This window comes from Manis javanica, chromosome 7, assembly GCF_040802235.1.
Source record: "Manis javanica isolate MJ-LG chromosome 7, MJ_LKY, whole genome shotgun sequence".
NCBI lineage: Eukaryota > Metazoa > Chordata > Mammalia > Pholidota > Manidae > Manis > Manis javanica.
This window is the reverse complement of record NC_133162.1, coordinates 124803943-124823444: the sequence shown is the minus strand read 5'-3', so window position 1 is coordinate 124823444 and position 19502 is coordinate 124803943. Positions and strand designations below refer to the sequence as shown.

The following is a 19502-nucleotide window of genomic DNA, read 5'->3' as shown; positions in this document are numbered from 1 at the left end:
GCTTCCTTCCTTCCTTTTCACCCTCTATATTTAGTTTAGATTCAGATTAGTTAGCTTTATTAAGTGCATCTTGTTTTATGCTCTGGGACAATTAATATAAGACTTATCCTTATCTTGGAAATTTGATATAGCCCTGGTAAAATTACTGGATCTCATGATTTTTTTGAAGGATAGACTTTTGACTCCTTTCTCAATTTCTTCTCTAATTTTTGCTCTATTTATGATTTCTACTTCATTTCTCTCTTTCTCCCTTTTTTCTCTTCCTTGTTCTCTCTCTCACACATACATATATACATACATACATACATGCAGATATGTTACCTATTTATAAATACTTGTTTTTATTGCCCAAATGTTTAAGGTCCTGCTCTTTGACACAAGTGGATTTGAATGAAATCATTTAAATAAATTACCTCTATCTTTAAATGGAAACAACCCACTTTACTAAAGTCATTTTACTCATTTATGTCATGGTTATGGCAGTAAAAATATGTATTTGATCTTTATACTTGGTTGAGCATGTTACCAAATACCTTATTAATCAAGTAACTTTAAAAGAAAAATAGCTACCTTTCTTTTTTGTTGTTGTTAGATAATAGTCCTTAAGCAAAGAAACTAATCGTATTTCTTTTAGACACTTAACTTTCCTTGGAAAGGCATCTCCATCTCATAGGGCTATTCTCTTAGGATGCAAATGTAGTTCAGTTAAACCCTCTATACCTTTGTCTTAATAGATTCATGAAGAAAAATTGTTTAAAAAGAGCTTCTTTTTACAAATTCAGAATTAGGGATCTTTTGATTACTGATTACCCTGATTACTTTCTGTTTATGCTTAAAGATAGTTTTTCTTATTAGGGTTTTATCTCTTGAAAAGGGGATCACGTCTATGGAAATTGGGGGACTCATTAGTGGGCTGACACTTTCTTCTAAAAAGACTTAATAGGCTCTTGTTCTTCACATAGTGTGTGTTTATTCATTTCTCTCTTCTATAAGCCTGTTGTTTTATTCCGTTTTTTTTTTTTAACCCAAGGAAACTATGTGGTATGAGGCAGAGCACAGTATAGAGCAATGAAAAGCAGAGCTACCGTGGTTGAAGTTGGGGCAGGAAATCTCAGAACCTCTCATGCCTTCTTCTTTCACCTCCCTTTTCCCAGGTAACTCAGAGGGTCTCCTTACATTCTGAGGAGCACAGTTTTAAAATTACTGCAGAGACTGTCTCCTGAGGGCTTGAAAAACTCCTCTGCACCTAGAGAGCATTTTGTATAGATTCACTGACATGTCCACAAACAAGAGTTCTTTTAAAAACCTACCCACGTATTGATCTTCTGAATGGCCCACATATTACTTTATACTTTCTCCTCTTAAGATCTAGCTCATCATAAACCATAATGCTCAGTCCTTTTTCTAAATCTGAAGTAGATAAAAAAAAATGGAATTGTTAAAAATGCAATGAATGATATTTCCATGTGCTAAATGCCCAAAGTGAATGTATAAAGATACCTACTTTTACATTTAAAGAAAGGGTTGAGATGGTCTTACTTAGTGGATTCACGAAGAACTGATCTAGTTAACCTGTTTAAGGCCCCCGATGCATTCAGAGGTTTAACCTCTTGGATAATAGTGTAATCTATCCATAACTTCATGATTTGATTGGATTAAACTTCAATAGGTCAGAAAATTGTTTCCTTGCACTTGTATTAAAACTATAATATGATCTGTTGTTTAGTATTATTTGTATGCGGTTTGAACTTTATGGGTGTGTGTGTGTTTGTGAGAGTGTGTGGGCTGTTTTATGTATGTCATGATTCTAAGCTAATATTTGGATTGTATCCACGTTAGGATTTCGGTAACAGGGACTTCACGACCTTGGCTTCTGTGACTTCCCTCTCCTGAGGTGTCTGTTTTGCAGAGGCAGTCCTCATGGTAGAGTTTTAGTTTGCCCTTTTATGAAGAAGGCTACTCCTCTTTGGAATGCTTTTGGCATCCCAGTGGCCCACCCTGGGTCTTTGGGGAAGATGGACACCCCCATCCACCTATCCCCACCACTCAGTTAAGGTGGGAAATAGGTCAAAGCCATTGTCACAGTCAGTGGGCTCTCCTATATGTCAGTAAACTTACCAAACTAAACTTACCTTATGTAAACTCAAACAAAATACTCACATGTTGTCCATGTGACTTTATCCCATCTCCTACATTAGTCCAGGAAGCCAAATTAAGGCTTCCTGTGTGAATAAAAGCAAAACCGAAATAAAATGAATAAGCAAACAAACAACCCCCCACTTTCGACTAATTCCTATAATATTCCAGGAAGACAAATAAAGGCTTCATGTTCAAATAAAGGCACATGGCCAAAATAAGACACACAAAAAATTCAACAACTATCTTACTATCAGAAGGATACAGAAGCCTCCTAATTTTTGAGCAACCATTACTTCTCTCCCATGTGCACTCTAATGAGTGGATGGGTTGAGCTAATGGTAATCCAGAAATTTCAAACACCGATTCTAACAGTGCTTTCAAACATACCTTACTTAGTACACACAACAAGGATTTGGACATGTACTCCAGCCTTTAGACTACTCTACTGTGGGTGAGGGCATACTTGCTACATATATAAACATCTGATAACAGATAGGGCAGCTCACATAAAATTAAAGTCATTTCCTTTGAAATTTGTCCTTTTGAATTCTTGTTAGTTAAAAAAAACTCAATAGTAATACTTCACTTTGTACCAAGTGCTATGTATGGATTCTTCAGATTATTCTATTACCCGCTACACATTCTTATTTTAGATATGTAAATACTGAAGTTTAGAGAGTATACTAATCAGCTTGGACCAATACCATAATATCATAATACCAAATATCATAGACTGAATGGCTTAAAAATCAGAAATTTATTTTCATGTATTTCTGGAGGATGTAAGGCTTACGTATGAGTGTGGAGGGACATAATTCAGTCCACAGCAGAGAGACTAATCGAATCTCATGAAGTCACAATACTGTTGAAGCAGCAGAATCAGGATTTGAATCCAAGTAGTTTGGCCCTGGAGCCCCAGGGTCAACCCTCTCAAAGCTGTCTCAGAGTCTCATGAATGATTAAAACTTGGCCAAGTTTGTCTTCTAGATCCTCTTACCTTTTTTCTATGTCCCAACACTCTAAAATTACTCACATGTGGGTTACATAAACGTCTTTACAATTGACATATCCTTTAGTTGCCAAAGTCTCCGCCACTCCCTTTTTTTTGTTTAACACATAGGTTCCACAATTTTACCCACCTGGCCCCTGAAGCCGTACGCATTGTAATCCCTCATTTAGAAGTTTTTTTGGCTTGGGAGGCATCACTTTGTTCCCATTAGAATCCCAGTTGCGGGAGTATTAAGTCAGGCTGTGGCAGGGCTTTAAACACTTCTGAGGTGGCTCTGTCTCCAGGAGCACCATTAACTCAAAAGACTTTGTATTCACTACATTTGGCATGATCTGCTTGAGCTGAATTTGCCTTAACTTCTATTTTAGTTCAAAGACTTTCCAACTCTTTTAAACTCTACTATTGACCTTCAGAATCATTTTGAAAATCACAGTTGACTTTTGATACTATATATATAAAACTTCTCTTTTTGATTTCTGTTTTGATTCCTCCTTCTCCTATGTGTCTGCTCCTCTGAAACCTGTTTTGATCACTTCAAGATGGTGCCCTTGGCCCATATATTCATTCAGGGACCAACTAGCAACACTCCTGGGCCCCCTGGTTTGTCCACTACCTTCCTGCCCTCTCCCTTCCTCTCTGGAACCACTTGCTGATGCTACAGCAAAGTCCAGTCTAAGATAAAGCCAAGTTTGTGCTCTAAATGTGCCAGTCATGCCCTCTCAGTGTTACTTGTACAAAGACGGATAATTTGAGTCAGGACAAAGTAGTAGAAGGGCAGCCAGAAGAATGCTGAATGGCTACAGCCCAAGTGGCAGATAAAATGTCTTTTTTGATGAACATTAATCAGCCAGGGTATACTGCAGGGGAAATACATCACAGGGACTTCGTGAGAGAACATCATGACTGGACCCTATAATTCATGCTTATATTCACAAGAACTGAATTTCCACACATCCTGACTTTCACGTTGCACCATTCATCTTAAGTAGGAGAATGGACGGGAAACAAATGGCACAACTTGGCAAGTTTTTCTTTTTTTCTTAAAAAAAAAGGCAGATGGTGTTTTGAACACAACTTGCCATAGAACATGAAAGCATAAGAGTTCGGGCTGTTTGAAGGAGAAGAAAAAGGTTGATTTTTTTTTTTTTTAATGGCTAAAACTAGCTGCAGGTTCTCCCAGGGGTTTAAAAGAAAAGAACATTGAGAAGTGGGAGTGAACTGCAAGATAGGGTTTGTATAACAAGTACCTCAAACCACAGAAGTCACATGGGCTCTTTCTGCTTTGCTACTTTTGATTACTTGTCAGAGGGTTATACTTTTCGCTTCCCCCGTCCTGCAAGGCCACTCAACCATGCGCTAGCTGGAGTAATCTTTATTCACAATGTCTCTACAAAGGCTTGTTCAACACAGCAGCAATGGCAATTTGGTGGAGTACTGTGCTGGTCCAGCGTATAGCTCTTACCCTTCCCTCACGAGCAGCTTTCCGATGGATGATAATAGAAGGATTCAAATGCTGGCAGACACTGTGGCTACTTTACCTCGGGGAAGAAAACAGGTAGGATCGCTTATTTTGTACCTTTGAGAGTGTTCATGTTCTCTTAAGAGCAGAGTGATATGTTTGTTTGACTTCATTCTAAAATTGTTATTTTAGAGGCTTTGAAATTAGTGACGAAAGTGAGGATCCTATAGACTAGTCCCAAGATTTAAGGTCACAATAAAACATTTTTTTTCCAAGGCAAAACTTAAGATTGTTTTTCTCCTTTGAAGAGGTGTTCAGGTAAAATGAAAACCATTAAGTGCATCAAACTTGAAGACAGAGTATAGTTTCATGACTAGTTTGAGAACCATTGATATTTTTTTCCCCATATGTCTCTCATTGATTCTTTCCCTCCCAGCCTCACTTTCTGTCCTTGATAGTCATTTCTGTTCATAATCAAAGGAAAGTAGTTTTTTTGAAGACAAATTTTGTTCGCTAAATTATCGGCAGCTCTGGAGCATGGGCACATACCTCATGCTATTGGCAATTAGGACTCATTGGGTGAGTGAGTGCCCGACTGAACATCAGCTCATTCACTTACTACCTGTGGGATCTTGAGCAAGTCACTTGCCTCTCTAATATTCAGTTTTCTTTTTTCTAAAATTAAAGTAATAATGCAACCACCCAAGGGGGCTCTTCTGCCACTTCAGTGAGGAAACGTGCAGTGCTTAACACATTATTGGCATGTAGTATGTGCTTGATGGTACTATAATTGTTATTTTTACTGCAAAGTATTTTCCTAGAGATGAATATTCATTTGGAAAAACCCATGCCCAATTGAATTGATTTTGAGTTTTTTTCATTGTACAACTTCCAATGTATAAAAAATATTATTTTTAACCATAACATCTCTTCGGGTTTTGGCTCTATATCTTGCTTTAATGCTCCAAGTACCTGTCTGAATTTAGACAGAGTGCCTATACACAAAATGTTTAGAACTGTTTTAAGAATGAATTTTACTCTGAAATCTTGCATGTACATCATTTGTTGCTCTTAAGCTTTCTAATTTGAGGATGAAAGAGTTATAGTGGGAGAGTCATGATCTTTTCTAGTGATGTACATAGTTGGTGCCTTGTTATTTTTCACAATGAAGATGAGGACATGATTTTCCATGGTTTAGTTTATTGATCTTTTAAAATCCAAAGTGTTTTTATGACATTAAATTTAATATAGTGATGAATACTTCTGTCAATTTACTATCTGTCCAAAAGTAAAGTATTAGTGGGAAGTACCAAAATCTTTATCCAAGTCTCAGGTATGGTATAAAGATGCAAAAATGAGAACAGGTTTCTTGGCCTTTTGGGGTTTACAATTCAGTAGGCAAACCATATAAGCGTTATAAAATGCAAAACAACATAAATGCTCTAATCCAAGTGCATGTCTTTTAATACAACCTTGAAGGACAAATATTCCCATAGCAAGGGAAAAATGAATGCTGAGGCACAGATCTCCAGGCCTGTAGGGCATGTTTAGGTAAGAGCACAATACTGTGTCAGGAGGACTGAGTAAGTGTCTGTGGGAGGAGCCGGGAGACCTCAGAGCTGAGCTACTTTGCAAAAACACTTGGACACTTCCCTGAGGAAGCACAGGGAGCCACTCAGTGTGTTTGAGAAGTAGAGGTTCCAGGAAACTTTCTCTAGAAATGCACATGTTGTGTCAGTAAGTGAATAGACTAGTGTAACAGAACAACTTCTTCAATGGTTGGAGAAAGAGAGAATGGAGGGAATGAAGGAGAGACCCGAACACTTGAATATGAAAGGCCGTGAGGCTGGAGGAGTTCCTTCTGCCTTCACGCCTGAGTGAGGATAGCATGAAGTGAAAAGAAGCAGTCAGTAGGAGATATTCAGAGGAAGAAAATGTGAGGAACTAAAGCATATGAAATGTACACCTGTGTGTATTATATAATATGTATATGCCCATATATACAAACATGTATATAAATCAGTTAATTTATTTGGATGTTCTCGTCTTTTCTAGGTCTTTTCCCTTTACTCATATTCTTTCCCATGACAGATTCCTCCAATCCAACAGGTTTTTCTTCCTGTTGTGAGAATTACTTTAAGGAAAACTAAAAAAAGCAAAACAAAACCTCATGTACATGATACTTAGGACTCTATATAATTATCATCAGTGAGACTTGATGCAAGTTTATCCCAGCATTTCAGGATTTTCCAAATGGATCTTCATTTCCTTTAACTGGTTTTTAGAGAATAATCATTCATTTGGCACTGACTGAATCGCAGGTAACACAATCCCTGTGAGGCAATCACATGAGCAGGTGTTCCTCTGCCCACTGTTATTTTCAACAATTTCAGGGCTGACGTCAACGATTCATACTTCTCGTTATCGTTGGCTTTGGTTTCTGCAAAGCTGTCTCTGGTTAGCCTGTAGTTTCGGATTAATCTTCAGAATCATTTGGGTGTTGACACTCAGAATTGTTTAAAAATAGGTTTCTGTGTGTGCATATAATCTCAATACCTGTATTTGCAGGAGGTGACAGACACCCCGGTACGGCTTGTGCTCCTGAGCATAGCTTTAGAAAATAATCCCTGCAGTGGAAAACACGACAAGGACGCAGGAGGAAGTAAGGAGAGTCTAGTGGGCATGCCAGAGGCGTGGCAATCGCGCCCTATCTCTCACACCTTCAGGGGAGTGTGTTGCCTTTAGAAAGTGCTTTTCACCGAATGCTGTAGTGAGAACCGGACCTGACAAACAGGTGTTTTAGGCATGGGCATTGGTGTTCCACAAACTGACTCTCTTGGCCTGATCATCTTGTGGTTATGGAGTTATTACTAAATAGGCAACTTCTGGGAGGGAAATTGCCCTTAATCAGACACAGAATATTGTGTTGAATTTTAATCTGTGTATTTCTGGGGTTCTGTTCCTCAGCACCTTTCACAGTTATTTCTGGCCCCACACCCATCTGTTACCCAAACTTCCAAATGTTACTAACTACAACAAGGTATTTTGATCACTTAATGAATACCTCGAGGTAGAAAACTGTTAATTTCACTACAAAAGAATTAGGACATATTCTCTAATCAATACTGTGATGGGATTCGAGTCAGTATCCAACCATTTTTTTTGAAAAAGAGCTTCCAAGTCTGCAATGAGATTTTCCTGGGAGGCCCAGCATTCCGCCTGGGGCTGTTGAGGGTGCTTACAAGTTAGGAAATTGGGTTCAGCTCCGTTATTTTGCCATATCTTTGAATAGTGTGAGGAGTTCTAGCATCCTTAGGTTCCTGACTTAAAAGGGGGAAGAGAAGAGCTGTGTTCAGGGAAGATTTGGGGACACTGGAGGCAGGATCCTGGAAAGGGAGCAGAGCACATGATTTGGGAACTTTTGAAACAAACAATAAAAACAGAGAACTCCTCACCTGTAAATAAGTGTCTTCTCCTCCCCTTCTCTATGCCCACTGCCCACCCCCACCAGTTTCAGGAAATGAGGGCACAGACTAGGGACCAGGAAGTAACAGTCTGTTACTCAGCAGCAAAAGTGGCTACAGTACTGAACTTTGAACTTCTCTAAGGCTGGCTGGCTCTCTGCTTGAGCTGCAGATTACCTCTGTCTTTTGCAAACTGACAGCTGGAATATATGGTCTTGGTGTCTCATTAGGGAGGGATATTGTGAATCACTGCATAGCAGCAAAAATTACATTTTGAATATTAATGCCAGATCTTTAAAGTCAACTGACTAAAAACAAAAGAAGAGGAATCATAAACTCAACACCAGCCTTCTTTACAGCCAGCAAGGGGTTAAGGAGCTTTGTCTACTCAGCAGTCGTAATTGAATGTGTCGTTTGCAGGCCTGCCAAATTGCTAAACCTAGATTTCTCATATTAGATAATGTGTAATAAAAGACAGCTGTTGCCACATATGCTGTTCGTTGTGCACCAGTTTCTCATTCATGCGTTTTGGTGGCACCACTACAACCCTGAGAAAGGCTCTGGCTGAGGAGCAGAGCCTCCACTGCTGAGTCCAGAAGAGGGCTGCTAACTGCAGGAAAAGGGCCACAGGGAAAGCCTCTCAAAGTGTAGCCCTTTACGAAGACCTTAGAGATCCTGTTGACTTAAGCAGATGGTTTGGTGTGCAAGTGAGGTCGAGCCCCGAGAACAGTCCTCTCCACATCGCCTCATGCTGACAGCCCAGGTCAAAAACAAGTAGGCTTTGTGTCCAGACGTAGTTTGTGTCGGGGAATTTGATGGTGCCTCATTTGTTAAAACAGGTTTTTATTTAAATGTTAGGTGCCTAAAACAGCTTCATTGCTAATCCAGAGTGGAAACTAATTTATAATTGGACTAAGTCTGATTTTTGTGTGTATTGGTGATAACCCAAATCAGTCAGTCCACAGCAATTGAGTAGCTGCTAGGCCAGACAAATATTTCATCTTCAACTAGTCAGTTAGCTAGATAGAAAAGTTAGCAGGAGAGTTGTAGGGAAATTTATTCATAGAGGTCTTGGATTTGCTTTGCAGACAAGCAGACAACTACATAGCTGGATGGTTCCCCCACCTTGTTTTGTACTTATCCAGGCAAAATTAGGCCGAAACAAGCCATACAAATTGTAGTAGCCTTCCACCGTTAATCCTTATAAATTGGAAATAGATACCTTTAAGCAAATTTAGCTAATCTTTATGGGTCTGAGCCTTCCTATTGCAGTCTTTAGGGTGATAAAAATAATTTGAGGTCCAGAACTGACAGAAGGGAAAATGTAATTCATTTATATCCAACTGGTGGGAAGATACCAACTCTCCATTACATTAACTTTACTGACCAATAGGCAAATTCTGAACACTGAACCATTCCAGAAAATTTGTGATAATGCTGGTACGTGGTCATTCAAATTCCTTATTGTGATGTAGGCTTCTCTGCTAACAAATACCTTAATGAGGATTTGCATTAATTTTTTCTACATGTTTTTCTCCTTATCTAGTTCATTTTCTATTTTTGTTTGGACTGATTATGCATTGATCTCCCGACATTTTATGTATTCACTGATATGTGACGAGCATATTAGGATGATAGTTAAACACTGTGGGTTACCTAACAGGGTAAGCTGATGTTTGGGGCCCCTGGACCAACACTTGAGGAAGGGTTGATTAATATTTATCAATTCCTTAAAAAAATAAACAAAATTAAAAAACACAAAAACTCACCACAATCACCTAAATGAGATGCCACCTTTCTTCTATTTATAAGGGTAGAATGTATCCTGGAAGCTGATGTATATATGATTTTTTCTAAAACATGTAGAGAAGTGAAGATGATATTACTTATACCATTTATACTATTCTCAGGTTCCTTTCCTTTCTTGGCTGAAAATCTAACTACACTCTTCCAAAACTATAGTAAAAATAAATTATAAACAGAATTGAGGTTTTGAGCCCCAGCTTTCATCCAAATTGTGTTTCTGTATATGAACTGGTTCTTTAGAGATTACTTGATCCTGCTAAACGAAGCAGCATATTGAACTATTACAATAAATGCAATCATTTCATCAGCAACTCCAAAAACTATCAAGTATTTGGGTTTTATATGCTGTTGTATGGGTGTTATTTTTCTTTGCACTTCCGTGTGGATTATAATTGCTATGGTTAATCTTTCAGGGCTATTTTAAATACAGATTAGATACAAAGTTCTTTTTGGAAGCTTTGGAGTTTTGCCACATCTCATTAACTCTTTGGACACAGTGTCTTACTGTCAGAGCCTCTTTTATCTTTTAAACGAAATGCTTGAATGTTCCCTTTCCCAATTCTCTTTGCTATCACTAGAGAATGGAAATTACTGCCTTTATGTAACAATTTCCCTTGAGCTGGGCCAGCAGTGATGGAGAACAAAGTCCTTTGTAATTTAGAACATTTTACAGATGTGTCTTAAGGATCTTTTGATAACTACGTGCTTGTTATATTTTTCAGCTTGCTTTGACAAGATCAAGTTCTTTAGGAGACTTTTCCTGGTCTCAAAGGTAAAGAAATTCATTTAATTTTTGGTCTCTCACCAAGATATTTAAGAGTACAGCTCACCAGACTGTTGATAACACATACACACACAGGCACACACACACATTCACATAGTTTACATACATGCCAGCTATTTTTAATTATGACAGTTATTTTTAATGATAAATATGTGCCAGATTTGATAGTTCAATCTTCATGAAGTTTTGTTTTGTTTTTTAATTACAGAAAGCTTGTTACTGTGGAAAAACATGATAATGGAACATTTGGATTTGAAATTCAGGTGGGCAGTTTTGAAATTTTTCAGACTTTTATTGAAAAAAGTGACACTGTAGGGCCATGATCTTTGCAAAGAAAGAGTGGAGTCAGGATGCCGAGTGATGGAACCTGTGACTTTTATTCAATGTATGATTGTTCAGGGTAGTTTTTCAGCGTGTTGGGTACCATTAAAGGAAGAACATTGAAGAGGATAAAATAAAACCCCTAAGACATGTGCAGCTCCTTGTTTTTGGTTGCCTCAGCCTTCCCATAAGTCTGAGACTGATCAGAAATTCTTGATATCAGCCCGGTCTTAAATAAGAGAGTGAAATACTCTTTATAGATGTGTATTTCATATATTTGCACTTCTGATGTGTTTTGCATAATTGTTTTTATACTGTATATCAGATTTTAAATCTATATTTAGTATTCAATAAATACTTGAAAGCATATGTATTTGGGTATATGGACTACATGTATTCATGTATAGCTCCTTTTAACATTTCAAAAATAATAAAGATTTTGTATTGGATATGAGGAGAAATTTTTACTCTTTATCTTAATGATTACACTTTATAATTATTATTGAAACCCTTACGAACATTTGACTCTACTCACCCGTTGCCTCACACTTTAGGAAAATTTTGACAGTCTATAGATTTCTATGTAATAGTCCCCAAATTTTATTTTTCATTTGCTGCCTGCTTTCCCATGACTGTGTTTGTAAAGATGGTGAGTTAAGTCACATGAAGTCTAGTCTGATTAAGTGCAACAGTAGTAGTTTAAGTTTTACTGTTTTTTTTCCCATTACAATTTTGCATTTCTTTTAGGTATGTTACACATAATCATATTTATAAGGCACAGCAGCATTTAGGTCTTAGTTTTGCTCAGTGCTGCTTTCAGAAAACTTTGCTGACTGAATATCAACCCCACAACTGTTAAGTCAGTATGTATTTTATGATTAGTAAAACATACTTTATGAATAAAGAAATGCAATGGAACTCTAGCTGCAGTGAGGGAAAAGATGACAGGAGAAAAGAAGATGCCTTCTACTTTCTGAACTCTTCTACTTCTAAATTTGGTGAAATCTGTAATTCTCCCATCAGGCTTTAGAAGCATAGTACCCTCTCTTATTCCCCATTTGGATGAAACCCTCCTTTTTCCGCTGTAGAGACATTGTGCTCTCTGTAACTGCTGCTTTTCCAGTGAGAATCATCCACTAGGATGTGCTGCAGTTGCTGCTGAAAATCAATGAGTTCTTACTTACTTAAATTTAATGTGACGAATAAGGATTTTTTTCTCACTCTTCTATGATATATGTCATTGCTTCCCTGTGTTTCTTCCCCATTCCATAAAAACTTATACTGCATGGAGCAAGAGTCAAAACTACCATTGGTAGACAACAGGTTACAGCACCATGAACCTTGGTAGATCAATCTGCACTCACGGTTTCACCTCTGAACTGCAGGAATCCCACTCTTCCACAAATTCCCTGGTGGTGAAAGCTTTCCATTACCAGCTCCATGCTGTCATATCTTCCCTAGTAGTCATAGATTTGCAGTAGACATCAAAGAGGGGGAAATGTTCTGGGAACTTTTTGAAGACCCAAGAGAGACTTATGTATCCATCATTGTGCACCCATTGTTTACATGTAATAGGGTCCCCATCTATCAGGAGAGGCATCCCTTGGAAGAGAACAAGTCTGTCTCCTTCATACATTTCCATGGGTGCTAGTTTTGCACTGTTAATAAAAATCATTCAGCATGATAGTAATACACACTATAGATTCATGCACACCTAGTGGGGTGTGCGTGATTGCTGCCTTATGGAGTTCTTATGAGTTTCAAATGAAATACCAAATACCAAGTACTTAGTAATGTGCCTGGTACCAGTAGAAGATCAGCAAATGACAGGTGTTAGAATGAAGGTCATTGGGCAGGAGAAGGGGTAATGTGACTTTTTTCTCTGAGAAATGCAGATGATCCTTCTGTCACTGGCCCCTAAAAATGGAAACTAGAAACCTGGATGAGAGAAAGAATCTGACTAATCCTTTTGTTCCATAATTTTAGGACATCTGCTTTTTCTTCTCTATCTCTAACCCACAAATTTTACACCTGTTGCAAACACATACACAGTTGCCAGCTGCACAAATCAACAGGCTTCCTTTCCCTGTACTCCGGTCACCGGACATGGAGGGTAAAATCTGACTACTAATGAGAATCACTGTAGCAGTGGTGAGTGCCTGTTGCAGCTTTGGATCATGTGTTACACGAACTAGACCACCTTTCCCTCTCTGGAAGGGTCTGGGATGGGGCAAGAAGACACCCTCATAAACAAGCTGTTAAAAGGGACATAGATAGGAAGTATATTACATGATCTTTAAAAGTCCCTTCTACCTTTGAGGTGTGGTATTCCAAATCCTTTCTAGAGTGAAAAGAAATCCCGTAGAAGTTAAAATCAAGTTTCTGTAAATTACTTGTACATGACTGACTTCTGGTTCTGGAGCCTGTATGTCTATAAAATAAGAGTTAATGAACATCAGACATTAATTTCTCCACAAGAAAGCAGTACTGTAATGTGATTTAATTTTAGGAATCAGATGTTTAAAAGATACCGATCCAGTTGAGAATGCTGGTTTTGATCCTATATGAAACTAAACTTCCTAAGCTAAACGTGCAAAAAAAGAAAAATATGTTCATTATAGTCACTGGGACACTGTATCTTGCAAGTATTTATGCAGTGTTCTTAGTACAATTTGAAAAAACAAAAAACAAAAACAGAATCAAGCTTTTTTTTTGCCAGCCTGAGGCGAGAGGTGAAGCATTACCTTTTCTAATTTAGCTGGGTGACTAATGAACTGGGAGGTATTCAGGGCAGGCACACCAGACAGAACTCAGAAATGAAAGTAATTGAGTCAATTATAGTACTTTTGAATTAATGCAGTGCAGATTGTCATTATTTGCAGAACTCTGATTTAAAATAATTATTGTGGGTATATCTGCCTGGCTGGATGTGTACTGTTTCATGGGCTCCTGTAATGAGTGCTTTAGCTTGGGAAAACCATATAGAGGTTTTTCTCTTTGCTCTTAGCCACTATTATTTTATCCTTTGGGAAGTGAGAAATGTAACTTCTTTTTTTATCATTTTAATAATTTTTTTATTAAGATATCATTGATATACACTCTTATGAAGGTTTCACATCAAAGACACTGTGCTTACTACATTCACCCATATTATCAAGTCCCCCCCGTACCCCACTGAAGTCACTGTCCAGCAGTGTAGTAAGATGCCACAGAGCCACTAATCTTCTCTATGTTACAATGTCTTCCCCGTGACCCCCCCCACCATGTGTACTAATCATAATACTGTTCAATCCCCTTATCCCTCCCTCCCCACCCACCATCCCCCACCCCTCCCCTTTGGTAGCCGCTAGTCCCTTCTTGGAGTCTGTGAATCTGCTGCTGTTTTGTTCCTTCAGTTACGCTTTGTTTGTTATACTCCACAAATGAGGGAAATCATTTGTACTTGTCTTTCTCCACCTGGCTTATTTCACTGAGTATAATACTCTCTAACTCCATCCATGTTGTTGCAAATGGTAGGATTTGTTTTCTTTTCATTGCTGAATAGTATTCCATTGTGCATATGTACCACATCTTCTTTATCCATTCATCTACTGATGGACACTTAGGTTGCTTCCATATCTTGGCACTTGCAAATAGTGCTGCAGTAAACATAGAGGTGCTTATGTCTTTTTGAATCTGAGATCTTACTTTATTTCGGTAAATTCCTAGGAGTGGAATTCCCAGGTCAAATGGTATTTCTATTTTTAGTTATTTGAGGAACCTCCATATTGCTTTCCACAATGGTTCAGCTAATTTACATTCCCACCAGCAGTGTAGGAGGGTTCGCCTTTTTCTGCATCCTCGCCAGCATTTGTTGTTCCTTGTGTTTTGGATGCTGGCCATCCTAACTGATGTGAGGTGATATCTCATTGTGGTTTTAATTTGCATTTCCCTGATAATTAGCAATGTGGAGCATCTTTTCATATGCCTGTTTTTGGTGAAGTATCTGTTCATATCCACCACCCATTTTTTAATAGGGTTATTTGCTTTTTGGGTGCTGAGGCATGCGAGTTCTTTATATATTTTGGATGTTAACCCCTTGCCAGATATGTCATTTACAAATATATTCTTCCATACTGTAGGATGCCTTTTTGTTCTACTGATGGTGTCCTTTGCTGTACAGAAGCTTTTTAGTTTGACATAGTCCCATTTGTTCATATTTGCTTATTTTTCCCTTGCCTGAGGAGATGTGTTCAGGAAAAAGTTGCTCATGTTTATATTCAAGAGATTTTTGCCTATGTTTTCCTCTAAGAGTTTTACAGTTTCATGACTTACATTCAGGTCTTTGATCCATTTCGAGTTTACTTTTGTGTATGGAGTTAGACAATAATACAGTTTCATTCTCTTACATGTAGCTGTACAGTTTTGCCAACACCAGCTGTTGAAGAGGCTGTCATTTCCCCATTGTATATCCATGGCTCCTTTATCTTATATTAACTGACCATATATGCTTGAGTTTATATCTGGGCTCTCTATTCTGTTCCATTGATCTATTCTTCAAAATTCTCCATGTGCATTTGAGAAGAATGTGTATCCTGCTGCTTTAGGGTGGAGTGTTCTATAGAATGTCTGTTAGGTCCATCTGTTCTAATGTGTTGTTCAGTGCCTCTGTCTCCTTACTTATTTTCTGTCTGGTTGATCTGTCCTTTGGAGTGAGTGATGTGTTAAAGTCTCCTAAAATGAATGCATTGCATTCAATATCCCCCTTTAATTCTGTTAGTATTTGTTTCACATATGTAAGTACTCCTGTGTTAGGTGAATAGATATTTACAATGGTTATATCCTCTTGTTGGACTGACCCCTTTATCATTATGTAATGTCCTTCTTTGTCTCTTGTTACCTTCTTTGTTACTTTTAGTACACAGACTAAAAGTGAAGGGATGGAAAAGATATTTCATTCAACTTCTGCTTTTTTTCTCCCTATTAGTTGCATGAAATATCTTTTCCATCCCTTCACTTTCAGTCTGTGTATGTCTTTGAGTTTGAAGTGAGTCTCTTGTAGGCAGCATATAGATGGGTCTTGTTTTTTTATGAATTCAGTGACTCTGTGTCTTTTGATTGGTGCATTCAGACCATTTACATTTAGGGTGATTTATTGATAGGTATGTACTTATTACCATTGCAGGCTTTAGATTTGTGGTTACCAAAGGTTCAAGGGTAACTTCCTTATTATCTAACAGTCTAACTTAACTCACTCAGTATGCAATTACAAACACAATCTAAAGGTTCTCTTTTTTTCCTCCTTTTTCTTGCTCCTCCATTCTTTATATATTAGTTATCATATTCTGTACTCTGTCTATCCCTTGACCGATTTTAGGGATAGTTGATTTGATTTTGCATTTGCTTAGTAATTCATTGTTCTGCTTTCTTTACTGTGGTTTTATTTCCTCTGGTGACAGCTATTTGGCCTTAGGAACACTTCCATCTATAGATGTCCCTCCAAAGTACACTGTAGAGACTGTTTGTGGGAGGTAAATTCTCTCAGCTTTTGCTTAACTGGAAATTGTTTAATCCCTCCTTCAAATTTAAATGATAGTCTTGCCAGATAGAGTATTCTTGGTTCAGGACTTTCTGCTTTATTGCATTAAATATGTCATGCCATTCCCTTCTGCCCTGTAAGGTTTCTTCTGAGAAGTCTGATGATAGCCTTATGAGTTTTCCTTTCTTTGTGATCTTTTTTCTATCTCTGGCTGCTTTTAATAGTCTGTCTTTATCCTTGATCTTTGCCATTTTAATTATTATATGTCTTGGTGTTGTCTTCTTGGTCCCTTATATTGGTAGATCTGTGCACCTCCATGCCCTGAGAGACTATGTCCTTCCCCAGATTGGGGAGGTTCTCAGCTATTAACTCCTCAAAAACACTTTCTATCCCTTTTTATCTCTCTCCTTCTTCTGGTACCTCTATAATGTAAATATTGTTCCATTTGTGTTGGTCACACAGTTCTGTTAATATTCTTTCATTCCTAGAGATCCTTTCTTCTCCCTGTACCTCAACTTCTTTGTATTCCTCTTTTCTAATTTCTGTTTCATTCACTGTCTCCTCTACTTCATCTAATCTGCTTTTAAATCCCTTCATTGTATGTTTCATTTCAGATACTGTATTCTTAAAGTTTGTATCTCATTCTTGAATTCCTCCCTGGGTTTCTTGAATATTTTTCTGTAGCTCCTTGAGCATGTTTATGGTTTTTATTTTGAAATCTCTTTCAGGAAGATTGATTTGTTCAGTTTCACTTGTTCCTCTTTCTGGTGTATGAGGGATTTTGGGTTGAACTGAATTCCTTTGGCATTTCATATTTGTAGGTGTTGCCCTTTAGTGCCCAGAAGCTCTACTCTCTGGAGTTGCTCAGCCCTGGAGTGATGGCAGGGGTTGCAGGCACTGGTGTCTGTAGGCAGGAAAGAGCTCTTTCCTGCTTCCCAGCTGCAGTGCCTGCCTCCACTGCCAGGGCCAGTGGGCCGAGTGTGCAGGGAGAAGCCTGATGATTTGCACTTGTAGCTGCCATAGGTGGGGCCACTCTCTGGCTGGCCTGGCACAAAAGTGGGGGTAGCTGGTTTGTGATCTAGTGCTGGAGGGGAGGAAGGCACAGCAGGCTGTGTAATGCAGTGAGGGGCCTTGTACCTGTGTAGCCAGCCACTGGGATAGAGTGCCTGAAGCTCCTGAAAGTTCTCAACCTGCTGAACAGAGTATGCCTGGAGAATTTTGTCCACCTGTCTTTTCTCCTGAGCAGCAGGCTCTGTACAATCCTTGCCCCTTTAGCAGCCCTCTTGATGCTAGGAAGTCTGTCATGCTGCCTGCCTTTCTTTTGTCCTAGAGCAGCCAGTTTTGGATGTGTGTTCTCCACAAGCGGCTGTAATCTCAGTCTCTCCAAGTATTCCACCTGTCTTAGTTTTCCAAACCCACTAATCTCCAGAGCACTATGTAATGTAGGTCTGTGCTCTCAGAGCAGATCTCCAGGGCTGGGTGTTCAGTAGTCCTAGGCCTCCACCCCTTCTGGCTCTGTTTCTCTTCCTCCCTCCAGTGAACTGGGGTGGAGGAAGGGCTTGAGTCCCTGCAGATCACGGCTTTGTTACTTTACCCTTTTCCTTGAGGTCTGCTGTTTTCCCCAGGTGTAGGTGGTCTGCTACAGCCTCCTTTCCTGTTGCTCTTTCAGGATTAGATGTATTTGCTATATTTTCATTTTATGTGTGGTTTTGGGAGGAGGTTCCTGTCTCACCTCTCACACCACCATCTTTAAGCCTCTCTGTAGTTTCTTGATAAATATGCAATAACAGAAGCATCAGGTGGCCTCTTGGGCTTAAACATGTAAAATCTTGTACCAGAGACTTATCCTAATTTCTTTCTGAAGCCAGATTTTATTTTTTTTAAATAATGGGATTGACTACAGATTGGTAGAATTGCAAGATTGGTAGCTTTGATTTAGTTTATATCAAGGAAAGACTTTCTAAATGGTTCTTTTCACTTATTTATTATATCACTTCAGGTAAGTGATACTATTTTACTTTTTGACAAACAGATTTTGAGTTTCTGGACGACTAATGATGCATCATTCTAATTTTTACAGACTTACAGGCTCCCGAATCAGAACACTTGGTCCTCAGATATATGCACTCTGGTCTGCAAAATCCAGGAGGATAGCCCAGCACACTGCGCTGGCTTGCAAGCTGGTAACTTACAACTTTGCTCATGTTAGGAATTATTTAAATAGCAAGACAAGAAAACTTTTTAATAGTGAAGATCAGGACATGATTGTGGCTTTGAATTTTCTTAGCTCCGGTGTGTTTCTAATGTTTGGGGCTTGCTTATTTTGTTTCATTTGCATGTTAGGAGGGATTATTGAACAAAACGTTTTAAAACTCATTTTTCTCGGCATCTCCTAGGTGATGTCCTTGCAAATATCAATGGTGTGAGCACAGAAGGCTTTACCCACAAACAAGTTGTTGACCTGATCAGATCTTCAGGAAACCTGCTCACGTAACTATTTGCTTCTCTTGGGCCTTTGAAAACGTCCTGGTGTCTCGTAATGCCTGTTGAGTGAATGAATAGGCTTTTTGTTCAAGTACACAAGAAGGGAGGCAGTGCACCATAGCTTTGGGCTGGGTACAGTCCCTTTCATCAGTTCCTTTTGTTTCTCAAGGTTTCCTCAGATTTGAACATGCTGTCAACATCTGAAGTCAGGGGACATCAATAGCCCAAAGTCTATATAGGAGGGAGGGCATTTTAACAATTTTTTTATATGTCAAATTCAATCAAACTGGCACAGCTTCTTTTTGGACAGAGAGGAGTTGGTCCAGTTTTCATGGTTGATATAATCTTGTGCTTAGAAAAAATAAGAGGTCTGAAAGGCTGAGTTTTTCCTTTTACCACAAGCCAATTGTTTTCCTCTTCTAGTGTTCCATTTGCAAGGAAGAGCAAAGTCTGAGCAGCCCTCCCTGCCCTGCAAACACACACACTCATGTCTACTAGCATTCCAGACTTGCTAATGG

The 19502-nt window shown here is 38.7% G+C and overlaps 1 protein-coding gene across 4 annotated transcripts in view; it reads left to right on the top strand.

Annotated features, from left to right (window-relative positions):
- Positions 1 to 19502, top strand: part of CYTIP (cytohesin 1 interacting protein) — a 62761-nt gene that overhangs the window by 27021 nt on the left and 16238 nt on the right. Inside the window, exons 2-6 of one of the 4 annotated variants that reach the window (XM_017652899.3) lie at positions 4544 to 4703; positions 10600 to 10649; positions 10870 to 10924; positions 18581 to 18683; positions 18897 to 18990. In XM_017652899.3, the coding sequence (XP_017508388.3) occupies positions 4635 to 4703; positions 10600 to 10649; positions 10870 to 10924; positions 18581 to 18683; positions 18897 to 18990 (371 nt within the window). In that variant the 5' untranslated portion in view covers positions 4544 to 4634. Of the gene's footprint in view, positions 1 to 4350; positions 4704 to 5850; positions 9512 to 10599; positions 10650 to 10869; positions 10925 to 18580; positions 18684 to 18896; positions 18991 to 19502 lie in introns of those variants that run through there. The other 3 variants (XM_017652898.3, XM_073241490.1, XM_017652900.3) reach the window with 3 other exon arrangements.